Source organism: Amphiprion ocellaris, chromosome 17, assembly GCF_022539595.1.
Source record: "Amphiprion ocellaris isolate individual 3 ecotype Okinawa chromosome 17, ASM2253959v1, whole genome shotgun sequence".
NCBI classification, from domain to species: Eukaryota; Metazoa; Chordata; class Actinopteri; family Pomacentridae; genus Amphiprion; species Amphiprion ocellaris.
The window spans coordinates 24,016,107-24,038,451 of NC_072782.1; the positions used below are offsets into that span (position 1 = coordinate 24,016,107).

A 22,345-nucleotide genomic window follows, 5' to 3' on the forward strand; every position below is an offset into this window, starting at 1 on the left:
CTGTTTAAGCATGCAAAGGCACTTACCAATATCAGGGTGAGGAGTAACCTCCATATATTCCTCTGTAAGAGGTGCATTGAAAGTATTTTCCTCATAAAAATCTTTTCTTTTTTTTAAATTTCCAAACCTGCCCCTTGGTGGAGCAGTGTTGCATTTCTTAACCACCAGTTGATTACAAGAATAGCCTAAGCAGTGCTGTCTGTTGTGCCACCTCTGACATTCCAACTTCTTGGTAAAATAAATGTCACAGGTTACCATTAAGGCTTCATAAGACTTTTGTTTGAGGTTTTGAATGGCTGGTGGGTGGTGTTTCCACACGAGTGACCTCGGCTCCCATGCCTTATGTGGATTTTCTACCTTCACAGTAACAGCAAGATGTCATCCCAGGTTCAGAGCCTCAACTCACATTACAGCCATGTTTTCTACAGTCACTGTCAGCTCTGAGCAGGATTAAAGAAGAAAGACAACTTACATCCAAAGCTCTACTGTGCAATGGGTAATGATTTATCCACAAAAACACATTTTTATCATTTCTCTATACTCCTGCTGTCTCTTCAGTGCTTTCAAATGAAGCATATTTTTGCCTAAAATCCTAAAACAGTCTCATAATTCTGGAAAACTACTTAAAACAAAAACAATACATTAATACACAGGTGATTAGATACATGATGCTTAAACTCTCTGCTGACTTAAGCAACTTGATTCATTCCTGCAATGAGATTGCTTTATAACAGTTGCTTTAGATTGTTGAAGTTGACAAATTATACAGCTTTAGCAGAAGGACCTCCTGTCGTGATTCTCATCTTTAATCCCACTGTGTCTGATATGGTTCTGCTATACTGCACTCATTTAGGACATGCATATCTAATAGATTAACACCTGTGTATATAATTCGAGGCCAATGTATTTTTAGACTAACATAATTTTATTTGCTGAATATAAAATGAATATCCACAGTCTAAATATTAAAATGGTTAAAAAGATGTATAACAAGATTTTTGTTTTCAGATCATGTTAAATGTATTACATAGAGGAGGACAGAGGCAAAGAATTATTATGCAGCTTTTTGTTGGGTGTACATCACCAACTTGCTGAAGCTGTACAAATCCATCCAGAAGGATAGAGCTTAAATTCAGAGCCAGTGAATGAACAGAAAATTGACAGCTACACAACAGCTAAAACTCTTTTTCATTTGTAGAAAAAGAATGTGTTTACTTTTGCTTGAGAAATATTTTCTCTTGTGAAGCTTCAGAGACAGAGGCTGCCCTGCCAGCTGAAACAGAGACATGTCTTCCTTGTCCATTTTCTGCCTGTAACTCTCTTTCTCTGATCTTCTCTGATGGGACATTTCTGTCAGTCTCCACTTCTAGGAGTTTGAGTCCTAGCTTGGGTACAAGCTTGTTAGGCCTTGTACATGTGTCGCTGTGCAAGCATACAGAAACAGACAACTGGTGGAGCTGTTCTAGTCTGTCTATTGGCCAGTCTTCTTCTCCTTTTGGAAACTAAAGCTGGTCCGTCGGCTCAGTTTCCGTTGCTTCTGGGCAAAGTAATCGGCACGAGAGGTGCTGGCCCGGGACTCCAGGATGTAGTTTACCTGAAAATAAACAGAAAGGAAATGCCTGTTTAGTACATGACATGCATTCATTGGTTGCATTCACCTCTATCAGATATCCACAGGAAGATACAAAAACAAAACGTAATTAAATGGTAAACCACACTATCACACTGTGCAGTTCTAAGCAGATACAGGGACCTTTAAAAAGATTTAAAATAAACAAAATAACAACAGTAACTCTTTCTGCATACCACCTGCACGTGGTGTATTAACTAATAATGAATGATTGAGCAATATGCAATCACATGAGAGGGAGTACTGTTATATTGAACATTGGCACAGCTATAAAATCCATTGCTGAAGGTAATTTAAAAAGCATTATTTTTTAGTTAACACTACTAAATGACAATTGAATGCTTTATTTGTTTATTTAAATTTTTTTTAGCTCAGTATTCTATTCCATCTGTTGTAAAGCTGGCCTTTATAACAGATGGAAGGCAGAGCTATAAGCAGGAAGAGTTTTAAAGCACAGAGTACAATCTAAATTGGTAAACCTTTGTCCTTGGAAAAGAGACTAGGGCACAGCACAGACATTTAGTCCAAACTCACCTTTAGCACTATTTCATTGACAGTAGCAGCATCAGACTCAAAGTAGAGAGGCTTGTAGTCATGGTTGCTGAGATAAGTAAGCTTAAATATTGCATGACCTGCAAGCAAATGAGCAAAAACATGCTTAGTGAAACAAAAAATGGACACGTCACAGACACTTCCATCACTCCTTCTCTCCCCATTTACACATCTTCAGTAGATACTTTTACACCACAAAAAAAGGCAAAGTACATATTCTCACTATATTACTGTATTCAAGTTATTGATTTTTGTCTTTGCATGCAGCTCAAATATCATTTATGAAGGAAGAAGCTCCACTCTCCAACACCTTCAACGATTGGCCTGAATGTTTCCATAATTCAAAGAACTTCAGTAGTGGGACGTCTTTTTTTCTAGTACTATAAATTAAGAACTGACACAAAACACAGCAGAAAACTCTGCACATCATGATTTCTGCAGGATATGTTCAATGCAGGACGTTCCAGCTTGAGCCACTGTTCACTGCAATGTCTGTTAGGTGAACAAAATGAATAAAGGAATAATCTCAACTTGATACACATTAAATAAAGCAAGTTCAGTATCAATTCTACCACACCTCAGAGCAGGCCACTGGGAGAGCATCACTTAGGTTGATGTGGTGGGATACAGATCTGGTACCTCAGTAACCATTTTCCTAATGACTTTATGATCATAATCACTAGCTTCAAGAATTTCTGAATAAAGCATAATGTTCATTTGGAAATTATGATCCCATTTAGAGAAAAAAATATATGGTAAAGCATCAAGGAAGTTCTTTAAAGTGTATGTGAAAAGTGAGCTACTGTGTGAGGTCCACTTACTGGGGCTTCTCTCCTCTACAAGGTCACAGGCACAGAGGTGGTCTGAGTCGATAGAGATGGGTTTCTGCCGAATCCAAAATTTAGTGCTTGCCTTCTGATTGGTAACAGGATCAATCTCCACCTTTTCTCCTGAAATGCCTGATGAGACAGTCGTATGTCAGTTTATGCTAGAAAATAGATTTTATACTCATAACAACTTACTGTGGCACTTGAAGTTTGCTGTAAGTCATATAATTGCAACATAATAATAGGGTTTCTGCTTTAGACCGACAACCTCACAGAACCCCTACTATGGCTGTGGATTGCTGCTGACTGTTAATACAGTTTTTAAGGTTTTACTTGGCAATGTATTGTTCCACAGACACATGGAGAAGGAATTAATACTTAACCGTTGCTACATGAAACACACCAGATCCAGATGAGGCCTCCTCTACTCACACAACTCTGCGTTAGAATTTCTTTCCCCCCATATTCCTTGTTTTTTTTAAAACACAACCAATTTAAATGATACAATAAATGCAAAATTGTAAATTTGTTGTTTAATTTCTATTTATGATACTGTCTTATCTCTTATAAAAATGCCCTGATTGCTGCAAATTGTTTCTATGTAGTTTTTAATGTAAATGATCCTGTTTTTCTTCTGGTTTAAACTGAGAGCTTCTAAGCCCATTTGAATATCATTGGTAAAAATTATTTGAAGTATTAAAAGTCAAAAAAATTATTTTGTGGGGTATCTCTGCCTAATATTAAAAAAAATCAAAAAATTAGTTTGATGATCTTGAACATTTAAGTGTAAAATATATGCAAAAATAGAAGACATCAGTAAGGGGGGAAATACCACTTCACAGCACTGTATACGTCTCATACTGCATCTAACCCATTCTGTAAACTTATTCATGAGACTGGCTGAGAGAGGCCAGGGACCTAGGTCAGTACAGACTGAGGGATCTGTAGGGGAGGGAACCTATGCCCATGTTGACTTTAGTATATATATGATATATTCAGAATACAGAGATTACTCACTAAACTCACATGCACATGTGGCATTGCACCCATGCCACTGGCATGTCTGCATTAAAAAAAAAGACCAAGCTACTTCTTGTTCATTTTGTTTGGATTTTCTTTAACAGCTGTGTGGATGATTATTATACTACTTTTACTCTTATCACTTTGATTTCTAACCTTTTTAAAAAGTCAGATGAAGACTGAATTTTCAACCAACTTATCTGTTATTCACTAACTATAGATGATAAAAATCATCTTTCAACATGTCATTCAACAGCTTCAGATTAAAAATGAGATGTGTAATTTTCTGTCTGAAATCGGGGACCCATTGTGTCAAGTCTTCCCATAAATTTGGAATGGAAATTCTGTCAGTGAATTACTGTAAACTGCATACAATTATATAACATTTTCTACAAACTGGAAAAAGCACATGGTAATAGCTTGCAGCAAGCAGTATGTACCTAGCTGGACATCTGTGGTGAAACGCAGCTTGTGAATCATGCTGATCTTGAAGGACTTATAGTGGTGACTGCTCAACATGTCTTGAACTGTGGTGATGTCAATAGGAGGGTCCTCCTCAGAGCTCTCCTCACCTCTGGAGCCTGAAGAAAGAAGGAATACCAAACAAAACAAATACATTTCAGTCCTGATTCAATTCAATAATTTAGAATTTGGGAGTAGGGCTCCATGATTTATTCAAATTTCACATTTTTACGATAATTAGCACGTATTTGGGTTTTTCTTGCCGAGACTTTGCTTTCTTCAAAGTAACCTCCTCTGGCTTTAACAACAGCATGGCATATAGAAGGCATTTGTTCCACAAGTTTTCTAAGGTATGCGCCATCAATTGCATTCCAAGCTTCCTTAAGTTCGTCATTGAGAGACTGCCGATTTATCCCACACAAGCTCAACTGGAGAGAGGTCTGGAAACTGAGGGAGCCAAACCATCTTTCACTTTTCAAGAACGCCTTCCTCTTCTTTTTCTGTCTAGTAACCCTGACAGAGCTCAGAAGAATTCTTAGGGTCATTATTTTACTGTAAAACAAATTTTCAACCCACAAGTCTTAGTCCAGATGGAAGTGCATGATGCTGGAGGATGGAGTGGTACTGTTCCTTCTTCACGATACCCTTTACCTCAAGCAAATCTACTTTATCACCTGCAAAACATCCCCATACCATGGCACTACCACCTCCGTGCTTTATTATGGGTGTTACGCATGGTGCTTTAAGACGTTCGCCAGTTTGTCTGCGGACATAGACTTTGCAATTGAACCAAATACTTCAAATTTGCTTTCATTGGTCCAGAGAACTTGTTTCCAATCATTATAGGTCCAATTTTTGAGCACTTTGGCCCACTCATATCTCTTTTTCTTTTCTTGTTCCTTGGACAAACTTTTGAATGGCAGTGTATGTGTGGGCAGCTTTGAATCTACCAATGATCTATGTGAGGGAACCATGGCGGCTTTCTTTCTGAATATACCGGGAAAACTTCAGTGCAGTAGATTTATGGCTGAGATGAATAACAAAATCATACATGAGTCTGAGAGTTTGTTTTTAGTAGTAATGATCTGAACATGATCAAGTGCACATACAACTGACTTACTGTAATAACTTACTGTTTTCTCTGACCAGGCAAAACTCCAGGGTGCTCTGGCTCTCTAGCGTTGAATCCAGATCGACAGCAACATTCGGCTCTGTTTGCTTCTCTAAACGATACATTGGCCCTGTTGGAGAATGTAAGAACAATAATAGAAGACATCAATTCAGCACTTATGCTGCTGGTTAAAGGGAAGCTCTCAGTCTTGTTGATACTGCTGTTTACAGCTTCTTTTCAATATTTTTTCAGTTTTATTAGTAATAACTCTGTACTCAGTGTGCTTAATGTAAACTTGTGGGTAGTTCCAACCTGTCTGATTGATCATGGTTAATGATCTGTCAGATTCAATTATTGGAAATGTACTGATAACCTGCTTGAATCACTGGTATGAAAAAAACTCAAGCTGTAATAGTAAAACCCATGTTGTCAACGTTGATTACTCTGTCTGACACCGCAGCTCTACTCCACCTCAGTCCCAAAGCCCTTTTGATCCGAATATTCGGATCTCAAAATTAATATTTGGATACCATCGTAACAAACGAATATTCCCATATTTGGGTCCAGCCCTAGTACTCATACAGATGATGGTGAAAAAGTACCATCTGCTGAGCAGTGAAGTTCAGTGCCCATAGTATGGTTTGGGGGACTATGTAAGCTTCAGGTCTCTCAGAGCTGCACATTGCACCCCAACGCACCACTGTTAATGCACAAAATTATACCAACAACATTCTAGAAAATGTACTACTTCCAGTTTTGGCCAGGAGGAAAAAATCAGGGCCTGTGACTAAACAGAAAATCTTTAACAGATGTTCGGAATCAGTATTTATGCAAAGTGGTGCTTCTGTTCACGCTGTCCACAATACATTGAAGAATAATAAAAGTGTTTTTACCTGAGCCTTTCTGTGAGCCTTTTCTTTTCTTCAGTGCTTTCTGGAGAATTTCCTTCATTGTTACCTTCAGACTGTCCACAGGGATTAGAGAGAAACCATGAGCAGCATTTCTGTAAAGGAAAAAGGTAGAAAAGATTAAGGATGCAGTAACAAACACGTGGTGCTCTGCTTTCACAGCACTAAACCCAGCAGAAATGGAATCTCTCTTTTTTCTGGCACACAATGTGAAACTAGGCTCATGATAGTTGTGTTTGAAATATTCAGTCTGCTTGGTCAGCTTTGACTTCAATCAAAACAAACTCCTTTTATCTGGAGAGACCCTGGAACCAGTCATTTACTATAATAAGAATCTTAAGTTGTATGAAAAACATTGTAAACATATTATAAAGTAACTGTTAAGTAGCTTTATTGGAATCAATACACAGTACATTAGTATACAATGTAGTTGGAAGTACTACAAAGTATCTAAGTAGGAAATTATTGCAGTGTTCATTAGAGAAAAATATAAAAACACAGAACACATCTCTGTAGACAGCAAAAAATATATTATTCACTCTATCTTTAACCATTTTGCAGCATTAAACAGCAGCAATAATCATACACTAACATGAACATTCATCATGGATCCTATTAAAAGCCACCTTGTGAATATTTTGAATAGCTATTTGAAAAACATCCATGTCAGGTCTGGTATTTTTTTCCATTTCATACTGGGGAGTAGCAGATCAAATTCTGCTAAAGATTCCCATCCAATCCCTTGCATTGTATGTCATCATGAAAAATGCATAATATCCATACCTGATGGCAAATATACAACTATTTGTTTGGACAAAGCACAGACTATTCACAATCTGTCAAAGAACATTTGTTTCAAACCTGAAGTCGGTGCTTCTAAGTACAATTGGAGAAAATTAATATGCTTATCATCTTGGCAAACAACCTGAACAATAAGGTCTGAAATACCTATATTAACTAAACCAAGAAATTAGTCATAATGTTTGTCTGGATTCACAGACTTGTTTAAGTGGCTGGCATTTGACAGCACCATCATCAACTATCCACATCACCGATATGTTGATATATTAATGAATTTGTCACTTGTTTTGTACTTACATTCTGACAAACAGTGACTGTCTGGAGGCAAGGCCAGGCGAGGAATATTTCTCTACCAAGGCAAGAGTGCTAAACCCAAACTTGTGGATTGGTTCATTGGAGTCCAGAGGAGGGAAGTCAGTGTCCACCTCACCATCATCCTCAGCAATGTGGAGGCAGTAGGCATTCACATTCTCACTGTGGACAGATTTAACAGGCGATGCAAAGAGGAACAAAAGACAAGAGTGCTGCAAAAGAACAGAAATTCTATAAAACTGACCATGAGATGCATTTGTACTCACTTCAGTTTGGGTTCTCTTCCCTCGCTTGTGTACTGCCAACAGATGAGCCCAATAAGGTCATGGACGCGGGCGTTGGCAATGGTCACTACTGTCATAGGATGTACTTTCTCCTGTGCCATCTGCATTGAGAGGTAGACATCTATCTTTTTTGTAGCTGTTGTACCAATGTGGCCCTAAAGACGACGAGAGAAGATGGTATCATATCAGAAAAAACAGAGAAATTAAAGGCATAAAAAGGACTGCATAGGCTACCTGAAACTTCTGTCTTTACTTTGAAGAGGAGATTGCTTTCAAGGTAAATCATTTAATCACATGAAAGAAAATTCAAGCTGCCCACTGCTCCAGGTTTTAATGACGATGAAAGACAAAGCAAAGGGACTTAACAGAAATGACTCATTTCAGTTTTAAACCACCACGGGGACAACGTTTATTATTTGTGAGGACATTGTAGCCAGTCCTCAGGAATGGGCCGTCATAATGTTAGGAATTAAGATGTAGGTATGTAGAGTCACTCCTAATGCACATTTTTGCTTTATTTAGCATCAGTAAAGTGTCTATTCGTGGTGGGGTTTTTTTGGCAACCAAAGCCTTTACAGATTTATCAGAGTTCACCATGACAAACTTGACAAGGACAGAATAAGAACATCCTGTCACTCACACAAATACAATATTGTGCACGGTACAATCCAGCTCAGATGACTTTTCTTAACCATAAAGTATCACAATCAGATGGCAGTAAAAAGCACATTCAGGAGGTGTAATGGTTCTGTTATATGCAGTGTTGGAAAATAAAATATTCACGCTACATTCAGCTTATAGGGGCACTTCCACCAAAAACTGGACTGGTGTTGAGCAGCAAACAGATGAATCACTGGATGCAGACATCTTAATAATGCTTCATTGTCATGTTGGGAAAAGTGTGCATCATTTGCAAGTTAAGTGTACTGTACTTTTGCCTGCGACCTAGCCATGTGTAAAGATGCACCTAAAAGCTAATCCTGCTTTACTTTAACCTGGCATGTTTCCCAGTCATGTGATGGTTCAGGAAAAGGAGAAGTCATATAAAACAGCTTGTCAATAAGGTACATTGTGGCAGCAAACACCCTATAGCTTTACAAGCATGTGAATTTTATCATGAATCATTTGAAAAGTTTAATTTCAAGAGTGATTGAAAACTATATAAATAAGCCAACTGAAAGGGTAATTTTGCTTCTTTAAATGCTTATTATCTCAAGTGGGAAACACATTTGATTATGAAGGTTAGGATCAGAGTCGGGGGCAAAAGAATGCATTATATTAATGTGGGTCCTTGCAAATATGGAAAAACCCTCTATTAAAATTATAGTAAAGTACTCTCAAGATAAATGACAAAGTAAAGCCAAACAAACTATAGTTGGGATTATTCTGGTAGACACTATTTGGGAACAAAACTTTAATTTGGAAAAGGCAGAAAACTGGTCCTACTGTTAGAATAAATAGGACAACCTATGAAAAAAACTTCATTTCTTAGTGGACTAATTCCATCAAACATAAGAGAGTGATGAAGGCATTATTTATCAACCTGTCTTGTCCCTCTCGCTTACTTCACATTTTTGTTTTCATACAGGCTGATTTGACAGAATTTCTTTTTAACAGGATGCTATAAGGTACAAATAAACAGAACCCAGAAAAACTCACCTTGCCATCAAATTTGGAGTATTCATTGAAGGGGTTGTTGAGCTGCTGGGGACACTGCTCCAGCCGCAGCGAAAGGGTTGATTTTGTACCAGCTGTCCGTGGCCTGTCTTTAAAGTCACGTTTTTCAAACAGAGATCCAAGATCCTCCACTGGACAGAAAACATAGGAGAGAAAACCACATGCAGCAATCAGTGTTACATCAAGTACAGTGGTGCTTAAAGGTTTGTGGTATCTTCAGAATTTTCAATATGGAGATAATGAGAATCCAAATAAATAAATGTGACTAAATTATTATATTTGGACATTTTTTATTAAGAGAAACAATCCACTTTTATATATCTGTGGGTGGCAAAAGGATGGGAACCTCTCGAACAAGAAGTTAATTTGAAGCCAAAATAAGCGTCAGGTGTTTTCAATCAATGGGATAACAATCAGGTGGGAGTAGACACCCTATTCTATTTTATGGACATGAATCCATCCGATCTTCACCACACGTTTTTGTATGTGTATCATGGCATGAACAAAGAAGACTTCTGATCACCTCAGAAAATGAGTTCTTGAAGCTCATCAGGCTGGAAAAGGTTACAAAGCGATCTCTTAAATGTTGTAACACCACCAATTCCACAGTCAGAAAGATTGTTTACAAACAGTGGGAATCGACCAGTTGTTGGCCTGGCCGGTCGATTATCGAGGCCGATATATTTCCAGTTGTTGGTAACATTATTTTTATTGACTGATCATCGCTAAATAAATCAAATGCCTCACTCTGCCTCTGATGCAACCGGCTCTCTCTGTCTATAGTCACTCTTTGGTCTTTGCTTACAGCTTATAAAAGTCGTGAATCCGGTATCTCAAATTATTAGAATATTCCCTACGATTAATCGAAAAGGATTTATAATAGACATGCCCAACATCTGAAAAGCATGTTCATTTATACGTTGTGGTACAGCTGGGTCTCCTTTACCATGAATTACTGCGTCAATGCGGCTTGACATGGAGACCAAGGCCAGCAGAAACAAACAGCAGTCTCACAGTTACTCGGACCCCAAGATACCTCCTGAGGCTAATACCGAATGACAACTTTATAATTACTTATATGATGGGACATTGCACTGTATTCTGATTATATTTAATATCTGGCAGCATTCCTTGCAAATAAATTAATCACAAATCATACAAGAAACTGATTTTCCTTCACCAACAAAAGAAAAAAACCCAGCCTAATGACCCACTTTCCGTTTCTTGGGGCATTGACATTTGTTGCCATGTCTGAATGACAAAACCTTAACACCTATAATAGATAGCGCTACTGAGTATAAACTTGGACTTTAAGATCATTATCACAAGCTGGACTATGTGCAGAAAGTTGAAGTGTGAGAACATTTATATTTACATTAACTGCATAAGGGTTTACTTTCAGCATCTCTTTCAATAAGCATATGAATTTAGTGTAAGTACACAGACAATCAGCTTCTTCCACTGGGGCCTAAAATATGAAAAGTACACCCATGTTAAAAAAAACATTAATAGTTATATTTATTCAGTAGTTGTAGTTGCAATATTTAAGACAAATAATTATGTTTCTATGTTCTTCTGTTTTGCCAGTTCTCTCACTGTGTGTACGTCACAGATAATCATTGTACAATGTAAGGTTTTAATCTATTATAGTTAGACTGACAATATCTGTATATTAAGAAGACTATTTTTTACTAAATTGCTTGTACATAATAGAGAATTTAGATACTACAGACTGATGCATTTTCTAATTTTACTATTTCTGTTGTAATTTATATGACCACCAGTGGATGGCGCTGAACTTGCATCAAATACATGAAGTTGTATTTTTTATTTTTTTTTTATCAACTATGGATGCTGTATCTTGCAAATCTCAGAACACAGAGGTTTTTAGAAAAGCTTGCTAGTCTGTGAAATATATAGCTGTTTCTAAAACTAAACTGAGAGTTGATCAAAGTGTACAAATAACAGCCCAGTTCATCTCTGATTTCTTAAACAGTGAAGCTAAAAGCTCAGGACTCAACCTGAGGACCACGAAGATGTGACATAATATTGAACAGCAGCTTTGTGTGCGAGTTCACCTAACTGAGGTGAAGAAAATCACACAGGTGCGATTAAATCCTGACAGGCCGTTTCTCTATTTTTGGATGATTATTAGTGATTGCTGTTGCACCATGGGATAAAAAAAAGAAAAAGATTTGCAACAACAATTGGTAACATGTAACTTTTAATACACAGTGCTTAATATATTTTTTAGACCACCACACAGTGTAAGGTGTTTGTCACTGCTGCCATAAATTAACAGTATTGTTAATTACAAAATCTTTTTTTTTTTTAATGTTTCTGTAATGGTTAATCTGCCAGGATGTGCAAGCTCTTTAATCAATGATATCTTTAATGCGAAAATAGAATTATTGTTGTTATCCAGTAATTTTTAAATTTACTGTTTTACAAAAAAGCAGAAAAAAATAGTAAAGCACATCATTATTTTTTAATTGCGATCACAGTTATTTGCTTGCATTCCTGAACGGAAAAATTTGTTTTAGTGGTTGTATGTTATTCTTGATTAACTTCTGACTTGTCAGAGAATTCCAGTGTGCTGGCTCAAATATGGGTAAAAAACAAGAATTCAGTTTGAATTTCCTCAGTCTGTTTAAAATGGTGAAGTGCAGGGAACTCACTGAGAAAGAGAGTCCGATTTAAAGCACTTCATGATGCTGGATGGTCTTTGAGACAAGTAGGGAAGACATAAAGTGTTCTCACAGTGTGGTCAAGTATGACTTGGACTCGATTGCAGAGACTGGTACTTTCAACATGCACCAAGAAAGAAGCTGAAAACGAAAGCTAACTGAAGCAGATGTCACGCACCTCAAGATTTTAAAATACTAGCAACAGAAGGAAGACCACTGCTGAACTTCAGACAGAGATTAATGCTTCTAGATCAGAATCTGAGAAAGTCTCCAGAATGACCATAAGCACATGACTGAAGGAACAAGGCTTAAAGGGAGGAATAGCTGCTAAGAAGCCATTATTGAGGTCTGCAAACATACAAAAACAGCTCAAATTTGCCAGGAGCACAAACACTGGACTGTGGATGACTGGAAGAAGGTACTCTGGACGGAAGAGTCCAAGTTTGAATTCTTGAGTCAGCATCATCGTGTTTTTGTCTGCAGAAAAGCTGGAGAACGTTTTGATGCTAGATGTATTGCACCCTCAGTGAAACACAGTGGAGGTTCCATTATGGTATGTGGCTCCATTTATGGAAACGCCATGGGCAAATTATTTCAAATGGATGGTATCATGAACAAGAAGGTCTACCACAACACTGCATGATGGAATCCCTTCTGGATTGAACCTGATTGGTTGTAGGTTTATATACCAAGAAGACAATGACCCTAAGCATACTTCAAAGCTGTGCAGAGACTACTGGACCAAGAAAAAGGAATCTGGAGTACTGGAACTGATGGACTGGCCAAGTCAAAGTCCACACTTGAATCCTATTGAACAGATTTGGATTTACTGAATTCAAAAATAGATCGCACAAAGGTTTCATCCAAAGCAAGTCTCTGGAAACAGCTAGAAACTATTTGGAACTCAATAACAAAAGAAAAAAAAAAGCACATAAAAACAATGGCAGCAAGAATGCAAGCTGGTATCAGGGCCAAAGGAGGTCATACAAAATATTAACATTTTTTGTTAATATAGGCAAATAAGAACTATTTAGTTGTTCCAGTTTGATATTTGCATAATAAATAATACAATTTTAGTTTGAAACAAGTTTTTGACAGATTTCTAAAATATTTGTGTTTTCACATTTATATGACAGGTGGTCTAATAAATTTGTTAAGCACTGTATGTATTTAAATATTGCTAGAAACCGTACCTGACTGGGAGGATGTCCTCTCTTTCCACTGGATGTTTTTACATTTGAATTGGTTCTGCCGTTCTTTCCTTAGTCTTTCAAGCCTTTGAGCTGAAAAGAAAGAACACTGTTAAATTTCACACAAGCAAGTGAAAGTCACAAAAGTTCAGTGAATATAAAAATATATCATTTTGTAAACCACAGCGTGAGAAGAATAGTACACTGTACACTTTGGTTCAGATTTACAGTGGCAAAAAAAATTAATTAGCCCCATCTACATGCAAGTATAAATTTGTCCTAAAATATCGTTAGATATCCCCACACGTAGACAGACCTCCAGGCCAGCTGGAGTCTTTCTGTGTGGAGTTCTGATGTTCTCCCTGTGCCTGTGCGAGTTCTCTCTGGGTGCTCTAGCTTTCTAAACAGTTTATTACAGGCCTGTACTTTGAAACAACAGTGACATGTTTTTGCATTAGACACATCATCAATATCAATAAGAAAATGATACCATAGTTTCACCTAAATGCATTAGATGCAAAACACCACGAAAGCACACAAAGTTCACATGCATGAACAAATCCCAAGTGTGCTCCCTTTGTTTCTCACGAACAGTCTATTAGAACCCTGCAGAGCCTTCCTCTCTGCAGCGGAGCAGCTGCCATGCCACACAGTGATGCAGGAGCAGAGGACATTCTCCACCACACATCTGTGGAAATGGGTCAGGACTGAGCTCCTAAGTCCAATGTGCCTCAGCTTCCTGAGGAAGAACAGGCACTTGTGGGCCTTCTTGATCAGACAGGAAATGTTGTAGCTCCAGGCGAGGTCCTCAGTGAGGTGTACGCTCAGGTACCTCAAGCTGGAGACCACTTCCCCAGTCTTTCAAGTTCAGCATTGATGGGCAACAGTGCCTACTGCTCTGGACGCTTCCATAATAATCATACCCACCCCGAATTGAACTTGTCAAAGATGTTTGATATTATCAGGGCAGCCCAATAAGTAAACAAGCAGTTTGGGAGGTTTAAGACTGGTACTGTAAACAAGACCAAGATCCTGGTGAGCCAGGCCTAACACTCTGGCTCAGCTAAAGCAGTTCTGCAAAGAAGAATATTTTCTCCATGTTGTGCAGGTCTGTTCGGCAGCTACTAGATACACTTAACGTCTAAAGGTTGTGTTCACTAAAAATACACAAGATTAAAACAGTTTGTGGTATTGCTTCAGCTTATTGTGTTTGTCTATACTTAGAGAGAGAGAGAGAGAGAGAAAGAGAGAGAGAGAGAGAGAGAGAGAGAGAGAAATATCAAATAAAAGTGTACACTTCTTACGAAGATGTTTTTTCATCCTTCTTATCTTACCAGCAGCCCCAGGTTTCCCACAGCTAGCTTGTTGGAATCCTGATGAGATAGCCACCACAGGTCAGTATTCAATATCAAGTCTGAAAGTCTCAGAGGATGGCAGCCTTTGACCCACAACCCAGGACCATGCCCACTACAAAAGTCAAGGGAGCCAAAAGGAGACATGCTGTCTACCTTTGGATTCCCTCTTTCACCAAAACCATGTTTACCTTCCAAACAAAATGCCTGAATGCTTTAAGGCATTTTGAGATTCACACCATATTTATTTAATTCAAACTCACTATGCACAATTCCATTAAGACAGATCATACAGACAGATCCATAAATATTCAGACATTAACATATTTTTTTTTAGCATTCTGGCTCTGTGCACCACCACGATAGATTTGAAATGAAACAATCAAGATATGGTTTAAGTGCAGTCTTTCACCTTTAATTTGGGTGCAAATCCTTTGCAGTCAATGAGAGCCCGAAGTCTGGAACTCATAGACATCACCAGATGCTGGGTTTGGTCCCTGGTGATGCTCTGCAAGGCATCTACTGTTGCTGTCTTCAGTTACTGCTTGTTCATGGGGCATTTTCCCTCCAGGTCTGTCTTCAGCAAGTGAAATGAATGCTCAATTGCATTCAGGTCAAGCCTTAAAAAACTCTTTAGTGGCTTTCGCAGTATGCTTTGGGTCATTGTCCATCGGCACTGTGAAGCACCGTCGAACCAAAACATTTGAGAATTCTTCCTGCTGCTTTTGTCAGCAGTTATACCATCAATAAATATAAGAACCAGTTCCATTGATTGATACGTGATCTGGCTAACTGTTGTGAAGGGTTTTGTCTAGACCAGGGAAAGGATTCTTCTGTCATCCACCACACTTGTTTTCTGTGGTCTTCCAGGTCTTTGGCATTGCTGAGCTCACCAGTGCATTCTTTCTTTTTAAGAATGTACCAAACAGTTGATTTGGCCACACCTAATGTTTTTGCTATCTCTCTGATGGGTTTGTTTTTATTTTTCAGCTTATTGATGGCTTGCCTCACTGACAGTGACAGCTATTTGGACTTCATATTGAGAGTTGACCTCACCAGATTCCAAATGCAAATACCATACTTGAAATGAACTCTAGAGCTTTTACCTGCTCCATGTAAATGAAATAACGAGGGAATAACAAATATTTGGCCATGGAGCAGCTGAGCAGCCACCTGCTCAATTACTTTTGGACCCTTAAAAGGGTGGAGGACACATATATGTTGTAATTCCTACACTGTTGAGCTGATGTCGATGTAAATATCCTCAAATTAAAGCTGAAAGTCTGCACTTAAAGCACATCTTGACTGTTTCATTTTAGATCCATTGTGGTGGTGCACAGAGTTGAAATGCTAAAAATTGTGTCAATGTCCAAGCATATCTTACACCCACATCCCAACTTAAACACACTATACCTATTTGATGATTTTCTGTTGATTAGCAGGCCAAGATTTAACATAAGAACATCACATTACTGAGTTAGTATTTTGGCAAACACTATCCTTGAAAAAGAAACAAGGTCAATACTTGTTTCTCAGCATAAAAGGTGCCTCAGTTGCTGGATATTGTCTGAATTTCTTGTTTTTCACACAAAACGTGGTAAATTGCTTATTTGCACAATTTGATTTAGTCCAACTCGCATACAATTGTTGTCAAACATTCTGTTTAATCTGGCTGCCTTGATTGACAAGGACTCTCCCACTATTTGGGAAACAATCTCATCACTTTCCTCTGCTGTAATGTTGTGTGCAGAGGTAGTTTGTGGTGCTGCTGCTGCTAAACTGACGTCAAAAACATTTATAGACGCTGACACAAAATCTCAGCGATTGATTTGGTGAGTATGACAAAAGATGGCGTATTAACAGTCAGAGCAACACAGCTGAATCCCAAATTTAGAGATTTAATCAGTAGGTTTCTAATTTTTTTGTAATCTTGTGATCCTAAAGGAACTTGGGGTTGACCTTGCAGTGTGTGTGGAATATGGATTGAATCTAGGGGGGAAAGGGAATCAGGGGCCCTGTCACCTAGCAGTGTAAGAACATTGGATGGTATAGCAATATCCCATCTTGGATTTCAGCTAGACACCTTTGTTGCACTCCGCCTGTAAATCTTTGGCAATGTTACATGTCTTTATCTACTGCCAAACATTTCAACAAAAATAAAAATGCCTACTCACTTGTTACAGCTGATTTTTATATCATAATGTCACTTGTCGACTACACACATAATAAAAGGAACAGTCTGGCACTGCCCTCTTGCACACTGGCATAGAATAGGGGCTATAATCACTGTTAATATAATATGTGCTACTCATGTCATTGCAATTAATGAAATTCTCACAGTGAATTATCATGTAATCTCATGCTTTGCACCTGTGCGACAACAATTTTCAATGGCACACAATTTAGCTTAAGCCTTACTAAGCCACTGGTCCAGATTAGACACACAAACCCCCTTCAAACAACAGCAGAACAGCCTTTCCGACTACCCCTGCCATGACAGAACAGAGGCGTGCCTGACAGAAAGCCTGCCCTGTTATCAACCCAGAATCTAGAAATGAGCTTACCTGTGTTAGAGCGCCGACGGATACCAAAGTCCCAGCTGGAGGTGATGTCCATGGACTGGGAGAGGTCACAGGCATGATTATCTGTCACGCTGCTGCCCCCCTCACTCAGGGTGCCCGATCCAGTTGACCCACAGCTGCTTCCAGGCACCAGAGAAAGTTGGCACTTCTCCAAATCTACATCCTGGTCAATTAGTACCATCTCACACATTCCTGTATCATCACTGGTCACATGAGACTGTCGGATGTGAGCCAGAATAATGGCAGGATTGTCCAAGAAAGCCATTTCCTCTGCTTTACAAAGAATAGCTTACAGTTTGGGATGCTTTCTTGATGTCTCACCCCTTTCCTATAAGTCAGAGGAATCCCTTCCTTCCTTTGGAGTCTTTGTTTGAGAGTCTTACGCAGTGACGGACGACAAGTGAAAAGGGGTCACCCTTTTCATCTCCGTTTCTTGACTATACTCTCATCTCCATTGTAGGAAAGGTGCCAGTACCTGTTTAAAGTAAGGAAACTGTTAGAGAGCAGGCTTGAGTGATTTCAGTGAGAATTAAATTTAAATCTCCCATCCATCCATCCATTATCTATACACTGCTTAATCCTCACTAGGGTCGCGGGGGGTGCTGGAGTCTATCCCAGCTGACTCAGGTGAAGGTAGGGGACACCCTAGACAGGTCGCCAGTCTGTCACAGGGCTACATACAGAGACAAACAATCACTCTCACATTCACACCTACGGGCAATTTAGAATAATCAATTAACCTCAGCATATTTTTGGACTGTGGGAGGAAGCCGGAGTACCCGGAGAAAACCCACGCATGCACAGGGAGAACATGCAAACTCCATGCAGAAAGATCCCGGGAAAGCCGGGACGCGAACCAGGGACCTTCTCGTTGCAAGGCGAAAGTGCTAACCACTACACCACTGTGCAGCCCACATTTAAATCTGTTTGATGAAAATTTAAGTACTGGCATTTATCAACCGGTGTTTCTTAGTTAGTAAGGCACAACATCCTAGATCAGTCTAGATATCTGTATTCCAAACGTTGGTCACATGAGACTGTTTCAAATGCACCAAGCAAAGGAAGGAATGTGCAACTGTCTTGTTATTGGCTTAAAATGTTCCTCCAGTCAACAAACACTGCCCAAGTGCCTGGCAAAACAGGTAAATAAATAGATAATAATAAACTAAAAACAGTTTGAAAAACCAGTGCCACAAGGCTAGTAGGTGCATCGGCAAAGTAAGACATCCCTCACAATTTGTCCAAAAGTTTTCCTGGATCTGCAACTACCAGGTGAGGACATTATGTTTTGTTTACATATAAACATTACATGAACAATTCTAAACCAGCCATACTACAGAACCATAAATGCTGAGCGGCAGCAAGTCTACACCTTACCACTATTATCACAACAGTCAGTTTCTCAGTGAATTTTGAAAGGCTACTAATGACAAAACATTCAAATGCAATGAAAAAAAGACCACAAAGGCAAACAGATCCTTTCCACAACAGTGTGTCTACAAGTGCATGGCATAAGTAATGTAAAGTTGGTAATTACTTTAAAGATGGAAGATGATCATTATGACAGTATAGTTTGAATATTAAGAAAACTGAGAATAAACCTTTTTTTTTTTTATTTTAAAGCAGCGCTATGTCAGTGGTAGTATCCAGCCATAAAGTTATATCAGATATCATCCTTGGATGGATGAGCACCCCAAAACTGTAATGGAAATTGAATCGCATTTCAGCTTACACATCTGCTTTCCTTGGGAACTCTCAGAAGGTGAAACAAAACCCAAGAACTTTTTGAACAAACTATACTGGACATTCTACTTTGCTGTTGCACTTAGTAGCCTTGTGGCACTGGTTTTTCAACATCCTTGATTTTCCTTTCATTTTATTACCTATTTTGCCAGGCACTTGGACAGTGTTCACTGGCAAGGCAAACATTTTGAGCCAAAAACAAGGCAGCTGAACATACACAAACCAGAGATATGACACAGTCAGATGCACAACCTCTAATTGGTTAACAGACTTGGCCCAAGAATCCATGGAAGGGAGTAGATGGCTAACAGCAACAACAACAACAGCAAAAAAAATTGATCCCAACTCAAAAAATGGATATCCATTACACTTATTTTCCACTTGCCCAGTCAGACAACTCCATGAGGCATTTCACTTGCACGAACACAGTCTATTTGCCCCAGGCAAGCATGGATGCCGAGCCTAGAGCCATAATTGAAGCCCAACAGAAAGTCTGCCATTTTGAATTTACTGTGTCATTTTTGCAAAGTGTTTGTAGTTTCTACGCACCCTCCCTCTGGTAAATTCTCTAGGAAGATTTTAACAAAGATTTCAAATTTGGTCATATTTTATTTGTATATTCTTATCAGTATTATTTATTTTCCCTGGTAGAAGGATTTGTGTACCAAAATCATAAAATTTAGAAACATGCTTCCAATTTTCCCCCACAACTCAGGGCTTAAAATATGACGCACTGTACCAATAGGTGGCAGAGTAATAATCAAACCTGTATTTTGGCTCTGTAAAACATGGTGGCGTGATGTAGATATTCTGTTATTTTTTCATGTTGATCATACAATTTATCTGCATCTTGGCTCCATTGTCTTTGCTCTAAAATTGTCCTTTACATTTCAACTATCATGTCGATAAACATAATAGTTTATAATATAGTATATTACATATAATATAGTCTATAAAAAATAATTTGTTCAAAATAATGCTATTGCAGTTTTCTTCTAAAGAACTATTGCCATTCAACATGTTACATCCCACATTAGATATCACTGACCAGTGCCATGTGAGTTATTTGGACAGGCTTGAGGGGACTCAACTGTCACAACAATGATGCAACTTTTTGTAAACAAAATTGACACTTTGTGTGTGACTTCAAGTTACCTGTGAGTGGAAACTTGCATTGGGCAACAACCAAATGACTACTCACACAAACAGAAATGTGACTGTTTACACATTGAACAAAATGCTGTTGATAATCTCAACAAGCAGCTGAGAGCCATGAGTCAGGGCAAAATAATCACCCCACGGTGTTACAGAAGTCAAATAAATACTTAAGTCATCACGTCAAATACAGGATGCTAGAACACTACAGCGCTGCAAATTAATTGAACGCTTGAAAAAATAAACAAAAAACACTAGACTACCAACATCATAGTGTTACAGTCATATGTAACAGTTTTCATTGCATTAGAAAGCCAGATCATAAAAAAAGAGTCTCTGCAGCTGATGCTAGTTATAGATAATAATACGCTGCGGTGTGTTGCTAAGTTTGTTTTGTCATTCGAGACAAACATTTCGTACTGATAGTTCGTGTTCAGCTTCTCCCAAGGACAATGTGCGCTATATTTAATATCAATATCTCGTGATACTTCTAAATACTTCCAGACAACCTGGTTAATGACTCCAGGCAGCTCGTTTGCCTTTGGCTGATGTAGTTATTGTGCTTCCTAGCTATTCATAACCTTGCTAACTGGCTAACCTACAACAATTATTAGCAAAGTGGGCGTTCGCCTACTAAAAGTGGAATTGAGTTATACACTCGGCATTCAGACCGTAATCGTAAAAACATTAACTACCAATTACTGCAAACTGCATTATTCTGTTAGCTAGTAAGCTCATTTAAGCTAACATAACTAAAGCTTTCTTCAGTTAGCTGGATGCCAGCAGCCAACAGCCACTAAGAACAGTTAGTTAATGACGATGTCCCACCTTTAGTAGTTACATCCGATGAAGTAAACCATTAAACAGAATTCTCTATACCAAAGTCATAGTGTAGCTGCAAGCCAATTCAATCTGCTGTGCTCAGCCAAGCAGCTGTTTTACTTCCGGTTCCTGTCTTCATCTTCTTCTTCTTCTTCTTCTTCTTCTTCTTCTTCTTCTAATTTTACGCCAGGCTGTACAATCAGAGCCCTTGAATAGGAACTGTATGTCGTCCAATCACAGTCGGTGATAGGACGACATACAGTCTATGAAATAGTCAGGAATACATGAAGAAATTCGACATATTCACCCCAAAATTGACAAACTAGACAGCAATGACAAGAAACTGATTCATCAGAAGAGCGACACACAGCGCCGAGCTGCAAAAATATGGAACTGCATGTTCCAGTTACATATTACAATTACAGCGTCACTGAATATGACAATTACCCTCATAATACGTTAGACAAATGGTACATATTTATTGTTTTTTCTTCTTCTTTCTGTCCTACTCTTGCGCTTGTTGTCTTGTTCTGCATTTTGAATTATAATCAATCGCATTTTCCCTTTTTCTCAACTCCACTGCGTTATTTTAACGTATATTTAAAAAAAGTAAGAGAGAAAGTGTTGTTAATTTTAAATTCCAAAACCGAATTGAGTCACGACAGCGGAAGTTCAAAATGCTCGACGGTCACGTGGGTCACATTCGTACACGCGCACACACACGTAGTGATGGTCCTCTGATACCCGAGGATTCGACACATGCGCTGTAGCTCATGAAGCAAACGTATCGAGCCACTGTGCCGAGGCGTGGTTTGGTCACGTGACTCGTGACGTTTGAATCACTTCAGTGACGTTTGAAGCACTCAACTGCTTCGAATCACCTGATTGGTTCGGTTTGTTATGTGAATCACTCAGCGGGATCGAGTGTTCCGGGATAGGAGATCCCTATTTAGTGTTGTTCATTTGAATTGTTTTTCGCAGAATAGATAGTTTTTTTTGCTGTTGTTTTTGCTTTGAGAGTTAGTAGTATGTCAGATTTCGTATTTCGTAGAGAATAGATAGATAGATAGATAGATAGATTATATATATATATATATATATATATATATATATATATATATATATATATATATATATATATATATTCCCAACTCACCACCCCCATGACACAACACCTGGCACAGAACCTTGTCAGGTGCTTAGCTGACAGACTACAAACCAAAGAAAAGA

General features: G+C 38.5%; 1 protein-coding gene across 1 annotated transcript; it reads right to left on the reverse strand.

The window, feature by feature from the left end:
- Nucleotides 1-483: 483 nt before the first annotated feature.
- Nucleotides 484-21,262, reverse strand: mapkap1 (MAPK associated protein 1). The gene is made up of 12 exons (XM_023284363.3): nt 21,122-21,262; nt 17,378-17,870; nt 13,465-13,554; nt 9,567-9,715; nt 7,890-8,062; nt 7,609-7,785; nt 6,496-6,605; nt 5,625-5,732; nt 4,470-4,610; nt 3,004-3,141; nt 2,165-2,262; nt 484-1,594 (listed from the first exon to the last, which is right to left on the reverse strand). The coding sequence occupies exons 2-12, from the start codon at nt 17,658-17,660 to the stop codon at nt 1,472-1,474; spliced, it is 1,590 nt and encodes a 529-aa protein (XP_023140131.1). The 5' UTR covers nt 17,661-17,870; nt 21,122-21,262; the 3' UTR covers nt 484-1,471.
- Between the last annotated feature and the right edge of the window lie 1,083 nt (nt 21,263-22,345).